General features: G+C 41.1%; 1 protein-coding gene across 6 annotated transcripts in view; it reads left to right on the top strand.

Annotated features, from left to right (window-relative positions):
* plcb1 (phospholipase C beta 1) overlaps window positions 1-14,820 on the top strand; it is a 958,218-nt gene that overhangs the window by 918,615 nt on the left and 24,783 nt on the right. Inside the window, exon 34 of one of the 6 annotated variants that reach the window (XM_063056186.1) lies at window positions 760-844. The exons of the other annotated variants lie outside the window; for them this stretch is intronic. Within the exon in view, the coding sequence (XP_062912256.1) occupies window positions 760-813 (54 nt within the window). The 3' untranslated portion in view covers window positions 814-844. The remainder of the gene's footprint in view (window positions 1-759; window positions 845-14,820) is intronic. 6 annotated transcript variants of the gene reach the window in all.

Raw genomic sequence — 14,820 nt, 5'->3', positions numbered from 1 at the left:
AAAGAAATAATTGAAAGTCCATCATTTTATACTGTAATGGAAAGCTTATATGAATAATCTAACGTGATAGTAAATGTCTGACTAAATATCCCAAAATAAATATTTCAAAAATAAATATTGAGACATTAATAAATAATCAAACTATTGGTTACCTTATTAGTTGCTTTTTGATAACTAAAAAACTAAAAGAGGTACAACATGCTCATGCAGAACCTCTGATATCTCCATTCCTATTCCATTGTCAGAACCCATTGAAACATAGTAATCATGACATGCCAACAGATGGCACTCGAGCGATTCAGAATCAAACGTTTAAACATATTGGGGCCATTCTTTTCAGAAATTGAGCAGGCCCTTGCATTGGCTTGAACTTCATTTCCATTTGATTTTTAAAAAAGCCGTCTGCATACTGTGTTTGAACTTGAAGTGCACTCGCACATGTAGTTAATGTTTAATAGGCTCTGAGCTTTATCTGAGGCAATGAAGCAGCTGTCGGGCTACTTACTGAGCCAGACAAAGTTATTCATGGTGGTGTGGTTAAATATTTGAAGTTGGCATCTTAAAGTAATGAACTCTGAAATCATTAAAATTGGTAATAGACTTTAGGTAAGTCTTTGAAATGACCATTTTATCACTTTATTTTGCAAAAGTATTTAAAATTGTGCAGATTTTAAAATAATATACATGTTATGTGTTTTCAATCAATTTCTGTGATGCTTCTTTATAAATATTATTTTCATTCTCCCCATTTTGCTGCAGTATTTGCAAGACATTGAGACAGAATGCTCTGAAAAAAATGTTGCTCTTGAGTAATCCCCCCTCAGAACTCTGTGTTACTTTCCCTGTAAGTACAGACAAAGACAATCATTGTGCACAAAATGCAATCGTTATTCCTTATTTTAATTATTGGTTCATCAGTTTGTTTTTCTGAATTATTGTGTCTGTTTTCTCCAGCACATGTGACAATAACAGATCATCGTGTTAATATGCTAGCATGCGTCCAAATTTGTTGCCATGACTTAACGGAGGAATATTTTTAAAAAATTCATTGCCAATCACTGACCCCCATTAGCTTGATTAGAGCATTACATTCAGCCAGGAAGTACCCTAGGCTCTGCCCAGCAACAGAAAGTGGTAATAATTCATTGTTGGCTAAAGTGCAGCCTTACTAATAGTGTAATCTGGCATTGCTATCAACAGAAATGAATTTGTTCCCTCTGTAACTGCTTGTCCCCTGGCATTGTGAAGACTAGTTAGTTGTTTCACAAGCAGCTTGTTTTAAAATAGCACTTGTGTGATATATGCCTGAGATTGGCCTTGGGCAAAGGACTGCTTAAACAAGGAAATATTAGCAAACGTTAATGTTGTATCACTGATGGAATTATTATATTTTCCTTTATTTTAATTCTGCAATTAAATGTGGAGTTTTATTTTCTTTGAGTTACAATTTAGTTGATAATCAGCTAGATACTTAAAATTGCAGTATATTTTTAATGTTATGGCTGTGCAATAAATTATAAAGCATTTTTAGTTTACAGAAATTTAAGTAGCTTGTTGCTACTTTATGTCAGGGTTGTATGCTTATCTAGGATCATATGGTATCTTAAACTTGACCAAAGACTACTTTTTATCCATGCACCCATTGAGAATGTTAAATTATTGTCATACATTTTGAAGGGGTATAACACTTCATGTCTATTGTCCTAATGATTTATGGGCCTACTATAAAGAGCACTCCTATTACATGACCAAAGGTATTAAAATCCTCTTAACAGATTCTTTAGAAATTGTATAATATTTCTAATGAAAGATTGGGGAAGTAAGTTTTCATAATTGATTTTAAAATAATGCTTTTCCTTGTACTGATAATCTGACAGATGTTAGAGCACATTTTTTTTCTAAATTCATTTTAAGGGATGTTGCTGCAGTTGTTGCTCATCTCTGAAGGTCGATGAGGAAGTGGTGGGAAGCTAGCTGCCTTGTTGAATTGCTGGTGTCCTCCTGGTGAAGGTGCACCCAAGAAGAAAGTTTCAGGGTTTTGACCTAATGATAATGAAGGATCAGCAATATATTTACAAGTCACAGTGTTTGATTTGGATGTACACTGCATATGGTGGTATCCACAACCACCTGCTTCCTTTGTCCTTTTTGATGGTAAAGGCTCTGGTTCGGGAGATGCAGTTAGAGTAAGCTGGATGAGCAGCTGACAGTTTTGTAGATGGTGAACTCTATAATCACAGTGATGAAATGTTTACTCTGGTGTAGGCAGATCCAATCAAGTGTCTGTTGTGTCTGACGTGATATGGAGCCTCTTGTGCCTTGCACCCGTCCAAGCACAATACAAAGTCTTTTGCGCCTAGTTGTGGGCCTAAAATGGTCAGATGATCCAGTCGGGCACAGATCCTCACCTTTCATTTAGTAAAAGCACATGTGAAATGACTGTTTTTGCTCTTGGTCCAATTAACTTATAAGGTACATACAAGAGAAGTGGCATCTACTAAGAAATTTATTGGGGAACAGGGCACATATGGTCGTCTGAGGAAATGGTAAAGGGCCGTGAATAAACTGAAATGCTAGGGCTGGATTTGGGGATATATCCAGACAGATAAACCTCTGAGGCAATTATCACAGTATTCAACAAGTATAAAGAGTGTAGCGGAGAGAATGATGACTGAGGCGGTGAGCAAATTTGTACAGAGTGCCTTCATGTCTACATCTGTGGAACTGTCTTAAATTCTTTTCATGTGATGAGCAAGTCATTAAGGCTTTCAAATAAGAATGTAGCAAAAATCAAACCGTTTTCATCTGTATGGAAAAATAGCAAAAATTAGTGCACATGTACAAAAGAATCTTACTAAATATATAAAATCCTAAATGGTGGAAACAAGGTTAAACAGCACAGACTCTGAAGATACCTCAGGCAGTTTTTATTTTGTTTAGATACAGTGTGGAGCACTTCCTTCTGGCTCAATCAGCCACGCCACCCAGCAATCCACCTATTTAATCCCAACCTAATCACAGGATGATTTACAATGACCAGTTAACCTACTAACAGGTACGTCTTTAGATTGTGGGAAGAACCAGAGCATCCAAAGGAAAGCCACGTGCACATGGGAGGAACATAGGGACTTGCTTACAGAGAACACTGGAATTGAATGCCGAACTCTGATGCCCCGAGCTCCAACAGAGTCACGTCAACAGCTACATTACCATGGTGTCCCAGTTAATGGACTCCAGCTACCAGTACAGTGGAATCTGGTCAAAATACTGGAAGAATTTGAGCAAGACAAGCAGGATCCATGGAGGAAAATAAACAAGTCAACATTGCAGGCAGAGATCCTTCATCAGGATCTTGTGTGTGTTGCTCAAGGTTCCCAGTATCTGAAAAACCTCTTGTGTATATAGTTGAATCCCACTGGTTTTCATGTTAAGATAACGTGAGCCTCCTGCTAACATTCAGGCCCAAACTAAATTCAGTAGCCAATGAAAACAGGCACGGAGATTACAAAGTGTGATTAGATATACTTGGGCAATGGGAAGTCAAATGTTGATTTCAGCAGAGGGGCCACACCAACCATATTGTAGATTGGCTGGGTACATCTGTAAGGAGCCAATATCATGCGCAACCATCTCCAGTTCAAGCTAACCTGCAGAGTTTGATGGGGAGTTGATACCTTTTGAATCATCTGGTGGAGTATTGATATGAGTAGCCTTAACAATAACCTGAAAAACACCAAAAATGCATCACGTGGCATATGGTGTATGTTGTAAGCTCCCACACTTTCCAGAATTAGAATCAGAATCAGATTTCATATCACTGGCATGTCGTGAAACATCGGCTCCTCACAGCTCGTGAAACATCGGCTCCTCACAGCTCGTGAAACATCGGCTCCTCACAGCTCGTGAAACATCGGCTCCACACAGCTCGTGAAACATCGGCTCCTCACAGCTCCTGAAACATCGGCTCCTCACAGCTCGTGAAACATCGGCTCCTCACAGCTCGTGAAACATCGGCTCCTCACAGCTCGTGAAACATCGGCTCCTCACAGCTCGTGAAACATCGGCTCCACACAGCTCGTGAAACATCGGCTCCTCACAGCTCGTGAAACATCGGCTCCTCACAGCTCGTGAAACATCGGCTCCTCACAGCTCCTGAAACATCGGCTCCTCACAACTCGTGAAACATCGGCTCCACACAGCTCGTTGGACCGGAAGGACTTGTTCCGCACTGTAACTCAAAAAAAATTTTTTAAATATCTAGGGGAATCTTCAGAGCCTGTGCTATTTAACCTCATTTCTACCATTTAGAATTTTAATTCCACTGGAGGCCTTAGTAGATTGGATGCAAACTATGAGGCATAGTCACTATCCACACAGAACCAGATGTTCTAAACTCAAGTTAAGGTAATGAGAGCAGAGATAAATGCCAATAATTGAGCTCCACAGACCAAGATGTAGTGCCATAAGACAGGGGAGCAGAATTAGGCCATTCAGCCCATCGAGTCTGCTCCACCATGCCATCATGGTTGATCAAGGATCCTACTCAACCCCATAGACCTGCCTTCTCCTTTGATGCCCTGACCAATCAGGAAACTAGCAACTTCTGCTTTAAATATACCTACGGTTTGGGCTCCACCACAGTCTGTAGCAGAGCATTCCACAGATGTACTACTCTCTGGTTAACAAAATTCCTCCTTACCTCTGTTCTAAAAGGTCGCCCCTTAATTTTGAAGCTGTTCACTCTAGTTCTGGATACCCCCACCACAGGAAACATCCTCTCCACATCCACCCTATCCAGTCCTTTCGACATTTGGTAGGTTTCAACGAAATCTGCTCCCGGATTTTTCTAAATTCCTGTGAGTACAGGCCCAAAATTGCCATACGCTTCTCATCTGTTAACGCCTTCAATCCTGGAATCATACTCGTGAACCTCCTCTGCACTCTCTAATGACAACATATCGTTCCTGAGATAGGGGTCTAAAACTGTTAACAATACTCCAAGTACAGCCTGACTAGTGTGTTGTAAAGGCTCAGCATTATCTCCTTGCTTTTATATTCTATTCCCCTTGAAATAAATGCTAACATTGCATTTGCCTTCTTTACCACAGACTCAACCTGTAAGTTAACCTTCTGGGACTCTTGTGCCACTCCCAATTCCCTTTGCACCTCTGATGTTTGAGTCTTCTTCCTATTCAGATAATAGTCTGCACCATTGTTCCTTTTATCAAAATGCATTAACTTATATTTTCTAACACTGTATTCCATCTGCCAGTATGTCTAAGTCCTGCTGCAATCATATTGCTTCCTCAGCACTACCTACTCCTCCACCTATCTTAGTATCATCTGCAAACTTTGCCACAAAGCCATCAATTCCATTATCTAAATCACTGACAAACAATGTGAAAAGTACTGAACCTGAGGAACACCACTAGTCACTGGCAGCCAACCAGAAAAGGCCCCCTTTATTCCCACTTGCTGCCTCCTGCCTGTCAGCCATTCCTCTATCCATGCCAGTATCTTTCCTGTAATGCCACAGGATTTTATCTTATTAAGCAGCCTCATGTGAGGCACCTTATCAAATGCTTTCTGAAAATCCAAGTAAATGACATCAGCTGCCTCTCCTTTGGCCACCCTACTTGTTATTTCCTTGAAGAACTCCAAAAGATTTGTCAAGCAAGATTTCCCTTTACAGAAACCATGCTGACTTTGACTTTTCTTTAATCATCAGTCTCCAAGTGTCCCGAAACCTCACCCTTAATAATAGTCTCCAACACTTTCCCAACCACAGAGGAGAGGCTAAGTGGCTTATAATTTCCTTTCTTTTGCCTTCTTGGAGTGGTATTTGCAATTTTTCAGTCCTCTGGTACCACAGCAGAATCAAGTGATTCTTGAAAGATCATGACCAATGCATCCATTATCTCTTCAGCAACCTGTCTCAGGACTCTGGGATGTAGTCCATCTGATCCAGATGACTCATCCACCTTAAGACCTTTGAGCTTGCCTAGCACTTTTTCCTTTGTAATAGCAATGGCACTCACTCCTGCTCCCTGACACTCACGGCCGTCTGGCACACTGCTAGTGTCTTCCACAGTGAAGACAGATGCAAAGTACCCATTAAGTCCATCTGCCATTTCTTTGTTCCCCATTACTACCTTACCAGGATCATTTTCCAGTGGTCCAATATCAACTCTCACCTCCCTTTTACTCTTTATATAACTGAAAAAACTTTTGGTATCCTGCTTTCTATTATCAGCTAGTTTGCCCTCATATTTCATTCTTTCCCTTCTCATAGCTTTTTTAAATTGTCTTTTGATGGATTTTAAAAGCTTTCCAAACATCCAACTTCCCATTCACTTTTGCTACATTATATGTCCTTTTCCTTGGCTTTTATGCAGTCCTTAACTTCCATGTCAGCTATGGTTACCTACCTCTGCCATCTGAGATCTTCTTCTGCAGGACATATCTGTCGTGCACCTTGTGACATATTCCCAGAAATTTCAGTCATTCTCTGCTCTGCTATCATCCCTCACCAGTATCCTCCTCCAATCCACCTGGGCAAGCTCCTCTCTCATGCCTCTATAATTCCCTTTATTCCATTGCATACTGATACATTTGACTTATGCTTCTCCCTCTCAAATTGCAGTATGAATTCAATCATATTATGATCACTGCCTCCTCAGGGTTTAATTACATTAAGCTCCCTAATAAGATCTGGGTTATTACATAACACCCAATCTAAGATAGCCTTTCTCCTAGTAGGCTCAAGAACAAGTTTCTCTAAAAAGCCATCTCGTAGGCATTTAACACATTCCCTCTCTTGTGATCCAACACCAATCTGTTTTTCCCAATCCTCTTGCATCTTGAAGCCTCCCATTACAATTGTGACATTACCCTTATTACATGCCTTTTCCAGCTCCCTTTGCAATATCAACCCCACATATTTGGAGGCCTATATATGATTCCCTTAATGTTTTTTATTACCTTTGCAGTTTCTTAACTGCACCCACAAAGATTCAACATTCTCTGACCCTGTGACACCTCTTTCTAAAGATGTAATTCCAACAGAGCCACACCACCGCCTATGCCTTCCTGCCTGTCCTTTTGATACAAAGTCTATCCTTTGATAAGTGCCATGAGTAGTTCTATGGCAGCTCTTTAACTGTGACTGCCACATCACCCATATGGATGGCACAATTCTCATTGACAGCCCTCTCTTTTAAAGAGAGCAGATACATGGTTACAAAGGCATCATGGTTGCTGATCTAAGTGTGGAACCGATGCTTACAGTAAAAGCCAAGTCATCAAACCTGTTGGAGCAGACTGCTGACGTGCCGAAATGTCGAGAAGTCTTGCTGTAGTTGGTAGAGCGGGTAACTTGATTTATGATGTCCTCTTGATCCCCAACTATCTAGCAAGCAACCGAGGAAGAGGAGTTTGAGGAGCAGGATAAGATGGCAGGAGGGGCATTGGAGATCCCATCTCCTTTGGATATTGGTGATTAAATATCCTGAGAAGAAACACTGTAAATATAAGGCCAAATTCCTTCTCACCAGCAAAATCTGTCCTTCCATTTTGTCACAGTGTCTGTTTGGCCATACAGCTGCAGTATGTGCCATCACAAAACAAAACTTTCTGTGAACACACCTCTAAATAAAACCTCGCCACAGTCTGCACCAAAGTCAATTAATTACCTTCAAGAATTTCTTAAGTGACTTTATTGCGCTTTTGCTCTTGCACAGCAGCTAGGTGTTGAGCAGGTGGAATATTTCAATCCCTCTATACACAGTGCGTAGAAAGCATCATCTTGTGTTAGAGAAAGGCTGCAACACAAGAGCTTTATTTGTTCTGTCAGCCTGCTGATCTGTGGCAAGCATGAAAGGTATTCAGCTCACTTTGAACATCAAGCCTCAGCGACTTCCTTTGCGCCAGTTACTTACAAGTTAATTGCCATTAGCAATAAGTGGCAAGTGACTTGCATGCTGAGTGGTTGCTGCAAACAGCAGCTTTCGCTGAGATCATCTTAGGGGAGCACAGGCATTTAAAACTATTCTTCAATGTGGCGCTGGTTAAGAAACAGCTGCCTGAACAAGCTGGGCAGATATACCCTTCCCCGAAGGCACTGGGATCATCACAGAGTTGAGAGTGGTACAGCACAGAAACAGGATGTCTGGCCCACCTTGTCCACAACAACCTTCATTCCTCATCTCATTTGCATTGTTAAAAGGGTTATATTTGAATACACGCAGACTGGGAAGCTTTTAAAAACCAACAGAGGACAACTAAAACGTCCATAAGGAGAGAAAAGATGAAATATGAAGGTAAGCTAGCCAATAATATCAAAGAGGATACCAGAAGTTTTTTTAAATCAGATATATAAAGAGTAAAACAGAAGCAAGAGTGGATATTAGACTGATGGAAAATGACATTGGAGAGGTAGTAAAGGAGGACAAAGAAATGGCAGGCAAACTTAATAAAGTATTTTTCATCAGTCCTCACTGTGGAAGACACAAGCACTATGCCAGAAATTCAAGAGTGTCAAGGGGCAGAAGTGAGTGTAGTTGCTATTACTAAGGAGAAGGTGCTGGGGAAGCTGAAAGATCTGAAGGTAGGTAAATCACCTAGACATGATGGACTACACCACGGGGTTTTGAAAGAGGTAGCTGAAGAGATTGTGGAGGCACTAGTAATGATATTCTGGAATGGTTCTGGAAGATTGAAAAGTTACAAATGTCACTGCATTCTTTAAGAAGGGAGGGAGGCAGAAGAAAGGAAACTATAGGCCAGTTAGCCTGACTGCAGTGGTTGGGAAGATGTTGGAGTCCATTATTAAGGATGCGATTTCAAGATATCTGGAGGCACATGATAAAATAGGCCCAAGTCAGCATGGTTTCCTTAAGGAGAAATCTTGCCTGACAAATCGGTTGGAATTCTTTAAGGAAATAACAGTGGGATAGACAAAAGAGAATCAGTGGACGTTGTTTATTTGGATCTTCAGAATGCCTTTGACAAGGTGGCACACACGAGGCTGCTTAACAAGGTAAGAGACCATGGTGTTACAGGAAAGAGACTAACACGGATAGAAGATTGACTGATTGGCAGGAGGCAAAGAGTGAAACTAAAGGATATTTTTCTGGCTGGCTGCCGGTGATGGCCTTGTTTCACAAGGATCAGTGTTGGGACTGGCTCTTTTCAAATCATTTGTTAGTGATTTGGATGACAGAATTGATGGTGTTGTGGCCAATTTTGCAAACAATATGAACATAGCCAAAGGGGCAAATAGTGTTGAGAAAGCAAGAAGTCTGTGGAAGGACTAAGGCAGATTAGGAGAATGGACATAGCAGATGGAATATCATGTAGGGAAGTGTATGGTCATGTATTTTGGTAGAAAGGTATAGACTGGCTTCTAAATGGGGAGAAGAATCAAAAATCAGAGATGCAAAGGGACTTTGGTGTCCTCGTGCAGAATTCCCTAAAGGTTAACTTACAAGTTGAGTCGGTGGTAAGGAAGGCAAATTCAATGTTGGAATTCATATTGAGAGGACTAGAATACAAAAGCAAGGATGTAATGCTGAGGCTTTATAAGATATTGGACCCATTATCTAAGAAAAGATGTGCTGGCATTAGAGAGTGTCCAGTAGAGGTTCGCAAGAATGATCCCAGGAATGAAATGGTTAACCTATGATGCTCTGAGTCTGTACTCACTGGAGCTTAGAAGAATGAGGGGGATCTCATTTTAGTAAATAAAGGCATCCGTTAGCCTTGCAAGACCATGGATCTGAACCTGGAAAGTTTTCACTCTCCAGGACGCAGGCCTGGGCAAGGTTGTATGGAAGACCAGCAGTTGCCCATGCTGCAAGTCTCCCCTCTCCACGACACCAATGTTGTCCAAGGGAAGGGCATTAGGACCCATACAGCTTGGCACCAGTGTCGTCGCAGAGCAATGTGTGATTAAGTGCCTTGCTCAAGGACACAACACGTTCAACTCATGACCTTCAGGTAGCTAGTCCAATGCCTTAACCACTTGGCTACGTGCTCACACCTCAAATATTAAAAGGCCTAGATAGAGTGGATGTTGAGAGGATGTTTTCTATCATGGGTTAGTCTTGGACCAGAAGGCACAGCCTCAAAATAGAGCAATGTCCATTTAGAACAGAGATGAAGAGGAATTTCTTTAGTCATAGGGTGGTGAATCTGTGGAATTCCTTGTCACGGATGGCTGTGGTAACCAAGTCATTGGGTATATCTAAAGCAGAAGTTGATAGATTCTTGATTAGTCAGGGCATCAGAGGTTACAGGAAGAGGCAGTAGATTGTGGTTGAGAAGGATAATAAATCAGCCGTGATGGAATGTCGGAGCAAATTTAATGGGCCAAATGCTCCCATGTCTTATGGTCTAAATTTATTAACCCATAGTTAAGGGTTATCCCCTTGAATAGCAATGGGGAGAGAAGGAAATGCTGTTTACTGGTTTTAACTGGAGCATTTAAATCTTAAATAAATTACTCCTTTAAATCAGCACTGCTCCTGGATTGGCCTCAATCTATTTGCTCTATATATTTTCAGTGGGCAATCACCATGTTCCTCTATGTCCTTCACACTAAGATGCCCTGCCTGATTTTTCCCCTACACCTGTAATATGTATGCAGATTATAGAGTGCTGAGGTTACTCACAAGGACTGGAAACTAATGCTGCCAGCTTTTCATGTTATTTTTAAAGTGGGTTTTCGCAAGAGGACAGTGTCTTGTTAGAAGAATGTCTTGGGAGTGAATGCAATGCACCTCAGTCGGAGACTGTGGTTAGCAGACTGCAGAAGCAAATTTCAGTACTGGGTGCAGAAATTATGAAGCTGACAGAAGAGATATAAAGTGATACAATTTTTCCTTAATTGTTGGCCATATTAGTGGAATGAGTTCATCATACTAATAAACAACCTAATTTCAAATCCTGGACTACATAATACCTGAGGTCTCAAATTCAGCTGTATTTGGTAGTGTTTCCACTGTGGGATCACCATGGTGATGGTGAGATATGTTGCAAGTTAAAAATAAAAGTTGAAGTCAAGAATACTGGATGTTAAAGACTAAAGTTGATATGTTTATTAATTTAACTATATGCTTGAATTATATAAATGTAGAGAAGTTCATTTAGTTTTGAACAATTTTCTTTCCAAACCCTCACTAGGCCAAGAAGGGTTCCACAAACTCTGGTTTATTGAAGTCTAATGTGGTCAGTAGAGATTCTTTTTCCTAGATCCATTTAACTCTGAGGCTATGCATGTGAAAGTGAAAGGCCGCTGGGTGCTGAGGAAACACGGGGATCACCTGCTCATCATGTACTTTGGGTAGAATGCTCAGTGGCTGGTAGAACCACTGACATAAACATGACTGACAACACTTTCAGGCCTAATCTCTGAGGGACAACTCTGATCAAGATCCTTGATCAGAGATTTATTTGTTACTAATAGTAACACAATATAATAAGTGGTAGAAGGGATTTGGTACAACACAACATTGTGAGCCAACAAGCTCCTTCTTGTGCTGTACTACATTCCAAGAAATTTGGGGCGATGGTGGTGCATCAGGCCATTCACAAATCCAGTGACCAGAGTTCAATCCTTACCCCCCCGGTACAGTCAGTTGGAGTTTGTACTTTCTTCCTGTGACTGTCTGGGTTCCCACATCCAAAAGACAAGAGGATTAGTTGGCTGATTCACCAGTATAAGATGCTGCTCATATGTAGGTGAGGAGGAGAGGAGGGTCGAGGGAGGAGCTAATGGCAATATGGAGAGAATGAAATGGGATTAGTATGTATGGATGCTTGATAGTCAGCACGGATTCAATGGGCAGAAGAACCTGTATGCAGTATGGCTCTGACTGATCCATTCAGCCCTTTGAGGCTACTCTGCCATTCAACAAGACCACAGTAGATCTCAATGTTGACCTTAACTCCTCCTTACTGCTTTATCACAGTGATATTTGATTTTACCAGAGTACAAAGGTTTATCCATCTCTCCCTGGAAAACTCTTAAATATTTAAGTATTTCTCAGGATTTGATTAATCCAATGAACCCTCTCTGCACTGCCTTCAGTACAAGTATGCTCATGGTTCAATAAGGGGACCAAAGAGGAGACAATGGTGCGGATGTGTCCTTTCCAAAACTCTCTTCAATTTAGATAAGACTCTCCTACCTCTGCACTCCTTCCCTTTTGCAACAAAGACCAACATTTATCTGCTTCCCAGATTAGCCATTTGTGCTTCCAGTACAATGAAACTTATATCTTTGAATATCAACATTTATTAGTCATACACTGTTTAAATAATATTCTGTTTTCCCACTCTTGCAAAACAAAATGGATTTCATAATGTTACACTCCATCATTTAACCTTTTGGAGAGCCTTTGGCCTGGATATATTTCTGTGATATTTCTAGAATAGAAATATGTCAATACAAAGGTTCTGGAATGCTGCTTATAAGAAGTCTTAAAAGTCTACAAAATCTGTTCGCTCCAGTTGAAAAATAATTATTTTCAGACTCCTTACATAATGATCTTCTGTTAGAACAACAGTCAGCAACAATAGTCAAATTTCTCACTGCTGCCTGTCAATTGGATGCACAGCCAAGAACTTGTCCGCCAATGTTTAAAGGCATAGGCACACAATACCGCCAACACCTATACACCCTCTGAAGAGTGTCATTGGTGTTTTGCTAGACACTTCATCAAGTCTGCCCTTTTGATTTCAAATACCGGGGACAAGGCTGTCGGTTTAATGGCAGGTATCTTGAGAGATTGATGCATCACATCACTCCTGATAAGAGAGATAATTTCACTCAGCATAACTCTGAACTGATTTCACAACCTATGGATTCACTTTCATTGACTTTACAAATCAAGTACTCAGTTTTTTTTGTATTTTCAGAATTTTTCTTCTTTTACATAGTGCTTGTTTGTCAGTTTTCATGCAGAGGTTTTCATAACATATATTTATTTTCCTGCAAATGTCTGCAAGAAAATTAATCTCAAGGTAGTTTATATTAAGATATGCATATTTGATAATAAACTTGCTTTGACTTGGACATCAGCTGTGGGAGGGTCCTCTGTTTAGGAGGCCAATTGCAAACAGGGCTGGCAGCACTAATTTTAAAATGGGCAGGATACATCGTGGAGGGACAAGAAATTTTCCAATGAAATATGGACTTCCATTGACTACCCTGACACAGAACCTGCAGGTCTACAGCCATTTGCTCCCAGGGAGTATCTGTAAAGACACAACAATGCCTGTATTCTAGGGAGGCTTGCGTGCAGGCAAGATGTCTTGTTCTATCCTGCCTGCTCCTGTAGTTTGATGGGAAAGTGGATGAAGCCCAATCAAGTGAAGCACTGTTGAGTTCCCTAGAGCTACTGATCAATCAACTGTGAAATGAGGAATATAACAGCAGATTCAAACTGGGATAGCCCCATGGCCTGGAGGATGAGAACTGGTTCGATTCAGATCATTTGGATGCCTGTGCTACCAGGGAGACTTCCACTGCATACTGTTTTAATCCATGAAGAGGAGCCCTGGCTGTAGACAATGAGCAGTGGAAGGCAGGTTTTGTTGGAGATTCTGGGAAGGGTGAGTGTTAAGTGTGAGCAATGTTCAGATGTATGAATAGTCTGAAGCAGTCTGCCTGTGGAGGTAGCTTTGGTGCAATTGGCCCATCAAATAACTTTATTTCATAGATTTAGTGTTAGGTAAAAACCGATTCTCCTGTATCGATTGTACCAATCATCATTCACAATTCATGTTTTCTTACAACTTAAAGCAGGCATTTCAGCCCATCACGTCTGTGCCAGCTCACAGAGCAATTCTGTATAATCTCTTCTGTCCCATTCCTAACAACGCCTCTCAGACTCTACCGATCACCAGCGCACTCAGGCAATTTACCTACCAAGCTGCTCATCCTTGGGAAACGAGAAAACCTGCAGATGCTGGAAATCTGAGCAACACGCACTAAATGCTAGAGGAAATCAGCAGCCAGGCAGCATCTATGGAAATAAAGTGCAGTCGACATTTCGGCCCGAAACGTCGACTGTACTTTTTTCCATAGATACTGCCTACTCTGGTGAGTTCCTCCAGCCTTTTGTGTGTGTTGCTCATCTTTGGGATATGAGAGGAAAACAGGGTGTCTGGAGGAAACCCACAGAGTCACATGCAAACTCCACGTAGACAACACCAGAGGTCAGTGGCTCTACTATCTGCACTGATTAAGGTCATTATTTTACCTCACTAATTCCAGCTTGCCAACACAAAAATGATCACTTTATCCATAACACCATAAGATATAGGAGCAGAATTAGGCCCATTGAGTCTGCTCCACCATTTCATCTTTGGCTGCTCCATTTTTCCTCACAGACCCAATCTCCTGCCTCATCCCTATATCCTTCCTGCCCAACCAATCAAGAATCTATCAACCTCTGTCTTAAATATACATATAAAAGACTCGACCTCCACAGCTACCTGTAGCAAAGAATTCCACAGATTTACCACTCTCTGGCTCAAGAAATTCCTCCTCATCTCTGTTCTAAAAGGACACCCTACTATTCTGAGGCTGTGCCCTCTGGTCTTAGTCTCTCCCACCATAGAAAACATCCTCTCCACATCCACTCTATCAAGGCCTTTCACCATTCAACATGTTTCAATTAGGTCACTTATTTATTGTCCTGAGTTCTAGTGAATACAGACCCAGAACCATCAAACACTCTTCCTATGACAAGCTCTTCAATCTGGAATCATTTTCGTGAACCTCCTTTGAACCCTCTCCAGTGTCAGCACACCCTT

Source organism: Mobula hypostoma, chromosome 8 (assembly GCF_963921235.1).
Source record: "Mobula hypostoma chromosome 8, sMobHyp1.1, whole genome shotgun sequence".
NCBI lineage: Eukaryota > Metazoa > Chordata > Chondrichthyes > Myliobatiformes > Myliobatidae > Mobula > Mobula hypostoma.
Note: the sequence above shows the minus strand (reverse complement) of the source record. Positions and strands in the feature narration are given on the sequence as shown.